The following is a 4892-nucleotide window of genomic DNA, read 5'->3' on the forward strand; positions in this document are numbered from 1 at the left end:
ATGTATGTATGTATGTATGTATGTATGTATGTATGGATGTATATATGTATGTATGTATGTATGGATGGATGGATGAATGTATGTATGTATGTATGTATGTATACATACATATATATATAATATGTATATTTATATATATATATATATATTATATATATATATATATATATTATATATATATATATATATATATTCACACACACACGCATATATATATATATATATATATGTACATATATATGGATATTTATTCACACACACCCACATTTATATGTATATATATTCACGCACACACGCACATATATATATATATTTATATATAGTTATATATATATATATATATATTTGTGTGTGTGTGTGTGTGTGTGGACTTATTTTCATAGAAGTCTAAATCTTTTAAGTTCTATAACTGTTCACGTTTCCAAATTTCTATTGGTATATGAATTGACGTTTTACAGTTTCTCCGTTGTTCTCCGGGATAGCTGGAAATGCATTATATTGCAGTAGTCAAATGAACTTTTCTCGTACGTAAACCAATGGGTCTTTGACTAGTATGTATATACAGTGTGACTTCCCGTGCGTGTCTTGTATCAAACGATGCCAATCAGTTTACCTAGGTATCGATTTATCGTATCGACTTCGATTTCGATTTGCTTTGAGCTTTCAGCTGTGCATACCTTAGTAGTATTCGCAATCGCAATATTGTTCTCTTTGTAAACTGATGTATCTCATCTTGTATCTGCTGGTTTTGTTGTTTCGGTAGGATGGTGGCCCAATCACATTGCCACTGATCTCCAAACTCGCGGCGCTCAAAATCGAGGACGATCAAAAAATCGCCCTGAAAAAAAGCGCCGCGCCAGAAATGGGCGATGACGATATGAGGATAGATGACTCTGAGGTGCAGGACGAGTTTATGATATCGGGGAAGCAAACTGATGCGCACACAATTGATGTGGGCCATTTCTTCGCGGAGGCTCAAGGCGATACACGCAGTCTGGTATGGAGAGAGTGTGCCACTGGTTTTGTGGGTGGTTCGACAGTAAGATAGTCTATTGCGTACAGTTATTGTGGGAAGTTTCTTCCCCGAGGCATAGGGCGATAAACACAGACTGGTATGGAGAGAGTGTGGCCCTGTTTTTGTGGATGGTTTGGTGGTAAGAGAGTCTTGTACGTACAGCGGATGTTTTCACTGCCGAAGCACTGTGCGATACTCGCTTTCTTGTATGAGGAGAATTGGGCACTGTTTGGTATTGCTTTGATAGCCAGATAGCTCGATGGTGTGATAGTTAGATTGCCTCGTATGTGCAGTTGTATGAGGGTTTCTTTTGCGGAAGCACTGTGCGAGGCACGGCGTCTGGTATAGCGTTCCTTGTCTGGTATAGCGTTCCTTGTCTGGTATAGCGTTTCTTGTCTGGTATAGCGTTTCTTGTCTGGTTAGCGTTTCTTGTCTGGTATAGCGTTTCTTGTCTGGTATAGCGTTTCTTGTCTGGTATAGCGTTTCTTGTCTGGTATAGCGTTTCTTGTCTGGTATAGTGTTTCTTGTCTGGTATAGCGTTTCTTGTCTGGTATAGCGTTTCTTGTCTGGTATAGCCTTTCGTGTCTGGTATAGCGTTTCCTGTCTGGTTAGCGTTTCTTGTCTGGTATAGCGTTTCTTGTCTGGTATAGCGTTTCTTGTCTGGTATAGTGTTACTTGTCTGGTATAGTGTTACTTGTCTGATATAACGTTTCTTTCTGTATTTATGGACGGTTTGGTAGCAAGAGACCCTTTGTTGGCACTCGTGATGTGGGCAATTTCGTTACAGACGCCCAGAGTGACACACGCAGAAACAGTCTTACTTTTTTCTTTGCACCACTACGGAGAAGATGTAGCATATATCGGCGTTCACTGAATTTCTATCTCAACCGTGTCAAGCATATGTTTGTGTTGGCTACACACAACTTCATTCTCATTTAATAATATCTCTCGTATGGTAGGCTGAATCGCGGCGGTTGGTGTTCTTCCAGTTGCCTAGCAACCTACCGGTGGATCCCGCCGCTCTAGTCAAGCCTGTCGTTGAGTCAGAGGTACCAGCTGTGCCCGCAGCAGCACAGCCAAAGACAGAGGTGTGTTGTATTGTCAGCTATAACCGTGTATGTATGCGTCCACGCTTATAGATAGATACCTTTCGACGTAGGTATAAATCTGTGTGCGTGTATTCGTGTATGCGTGTATGCTTGTACATAGGTGCCATTTGATACAATGATCTTCGAGTTCGATCCTTGCAGTATCTGCGAGGAAAGATGCACTATTAGAGTGCCCTCGTTGCGTTGTATCCGGTGGGTGCGCAAAGATATGAATACATATCGATTCATATGTATAGCTTCCGCAATTCAGATACCTTTATTTATCTATTATATCGTATACGTAACACTCCACCATCATTATTTGTATCGATCAGTGCATTGTTTATGATATTTTGTAAACCTACACAGGCGAGGCAAATTGAGTAGATTCAATCTACATCTGTACATTCAACTTATTGCCAGTAGAATAATGCTCTGGGGAGCCTAAATGACTCAATCGACCTTGCATTGTGGTTTTATTATATCTTGGTACACGCTATATTCGTTTGCCCGACGATAACTGCACCCAGCACAACACCACTTCGTGCGGCCCCTGTGCTATCACCGGTATTCAAAACTGTCGCCTATACCAGTAGGCATCAATTGTTAGTGTATGTCACTTCCACACAACAACCCTTTATTGGGTGCCTTCCGAATGATGCATCAAAGTGTGTATATACTCATCCACGATCAAAGATAGCATTGTCACTCACCAACCAGCTTCCTTATCGTTCGCCACAGCCCTCCACGTCCCAAGCCGGCACGGCTTCAAAACCGGGAGTTAAACCGGAACAAGCCGGTAGTGCGGCCGCAACGGCAGCCAAGACCGGTGCACAGCCAACCGCACAGAGGGGTGCGGGTACAAAGGAAAAAGATGAGAAGTTCACAAGTTTACTGCCACAGTTGGGGTCTGGTCCCATGGGCAAATTACGGATACACCGGTCAGGCAGGACGACGCTACAGATGGGAGAGGTTGCGCTTGAGGTATGTATGTAAACGCAAACGCACGTTTTCGATCACTACAGGGCGTGTACGGCACCTGTGTGTCCGAATATGTACGTTGGGATGGCTGAAATGCCCTGTGTCGTCTGACCAGTTGAGGTAAAACTAATGCGACTTGATGCATGTATTTGATATGTGGCCTTACACAAACACTTGGTTCGCAATATCGAAGCGTATTGCTGATATGCATGGTGGTAGTGGGGGCCATGCAACAGAACAAATATATCACCATTTATTGTGGGGTATATTGTGCCGGTACACTTGCATCTGGTGAACGGATTAGGGTTACAGATAAGTTTAAGTCACTCTCATAGAACTGGTGTACGATCCCATCAACATCATGACACTTTGCAATCTGTAGTGCAATGGACGTGTGTGGGTTTAATGATATTTGTTTCAATGTAGAAGGGTCGTGTCATACCACACGTACTGAGTTGCTTATTGCAGCTCAGCCTTGGACAGTGCATCATGGCTATGGATATCTCAAACAAGACTCACTCGGGCAATTATATGACTGTATTAGTCGTCCGGAACACCAAGAGTGCTGAGATGCGTGCGAAGTATAGCCATCTATTTTCAAACACACAATATCAAACTGCACTGCTCCACCCAATCTATCTTTTAAACAGGTGAATGCGGGAACACAATGTGGGTTTTTACAAACGGTGGCTGCCATCAACCAGGACTACCAACAATGCGTTATGTTCGGCGATATCATGGCGCGGTTTGTGTGCTCGCCTGACCCCTCGACACTTCTACAAGACTCGCAGAACAAGAAGAGTGTATAGCAGTAGCAAATGCGCTCAACGTATGCTTGGGATGATATATATAGAACCGCACGGAGGAAAGCATACAATAGTATACAAATTGCTTAGCGATGCTTACTATCAAATATGATTTTAAGAGTATATAACTGTAAAAAAAAGTGCACAATGTATGCTGTTAAAATCTTGTTCGAAGACGCGGATAAGAACAGTATATATTATTAGTATACAAATGTGCGTCAGGTCTGTCTAAGGTCTCATATGAGTCGACAAAAGTACTTGCGCCATAATTTAGTACTGTACAGAGAATAAAATGTAGGTGCTTTCTCGCACAATAAAAGCATACATGGCTGTATATGTACTAGAGTATAGTCGGCGTTGCAAGCATGTATGTGGGTACTTTCATGCCTGCGACCAGCCCAGTGCTCCACACCAGGAGCTTGTGTTTATAAAGATCGGGAACTCCCCGGAAGCATGTTTGCCTTCATCAAAGGCGAGTGACAATTGCAACATAACACGCATTGCAACAAATTACCAGTGTTCCAATTACTGAAGCAAATTTTAGGCAGTGATAGTTTGTAGCTGAGCTGCGTCGATGAAGGGATAGACTGTGTCTCGAGAACGTATATCATCTGTAGCGCTCTGATCGCCCTTTCGTTCGCCGTATTTAATACCTTGGAAACACAATATCGCTTCGCTGTGCACTTATTTCTGAGCAAGGAGCATATCTTCCCTTAATCATATTCTTACTGTCGCGTTAGGCTGGATTTAGACATGCTGTACTTATGCTGGAACAAATAATATACCACTTATTTAAACACTGCAATAAAATCCGATGGAAGCTTGGTACGTAAATTATAATGATCGAAACAGCTACAGCTAGAGAAATACCGCGCGTGCACACATCCGAAAAATCGGTAAAAACTGCTCACTTAGGGCCGCGCAGAACTTCTCTGTGATAAGCTTGCTTGTCATTCAGATAGTTTTTGATACTTCAGCCTATGATAGTTTTTGATACTTCAG

The 4892-nt window shown here is 42.3% G+C and overlaps 1 protein-coding gene across 1 annotated transcript in view; it reads left to right on the forward strand.

Annotated features, from left to right (window-relative positions):
• Window positions 1-4211, forward strand: part of SARC_01403 (hypothetical protein) — a 5018-nt gene extending 807 nt beyond the window's left edge. Inside the window, exons 2-5 of the mRNA XM_014304874.1 lie at window positions 764-997; window positions 1975-2103; window positions 2845-3087; window positions 3735-4211. Of these exons, the coding sequence (XP_014160349.1) occupies window positions 764-997; window positions 1975-2103; window positions 2845-3087; window positions 3735-3893 (765 nt within the window). The 3' untranslated portion in view covers window positions 3894-4211. The remainder of the gene's footprint in view (window positions 1-763; window positions 998-1974; window positions 2104-2844; window positions 3088-3734) is intronic.
• The last annotated feature ends 681 nt before the right edge of the window (window positions 4212-4892 follow it).

Source organism: Sphaeroforma arctica, assembly GCF_001186125.1.
Source record: "Sphaeroforma arctica JP610 unplaced genomic scaffold supercont1.55, whole genome shotgun sequence".
Classification (NCBI taxonomy): Eukaryota; class Ichthyosporea; order Ichthyophonida; genus Sphaeroforma; species Sphaeroforma arctica.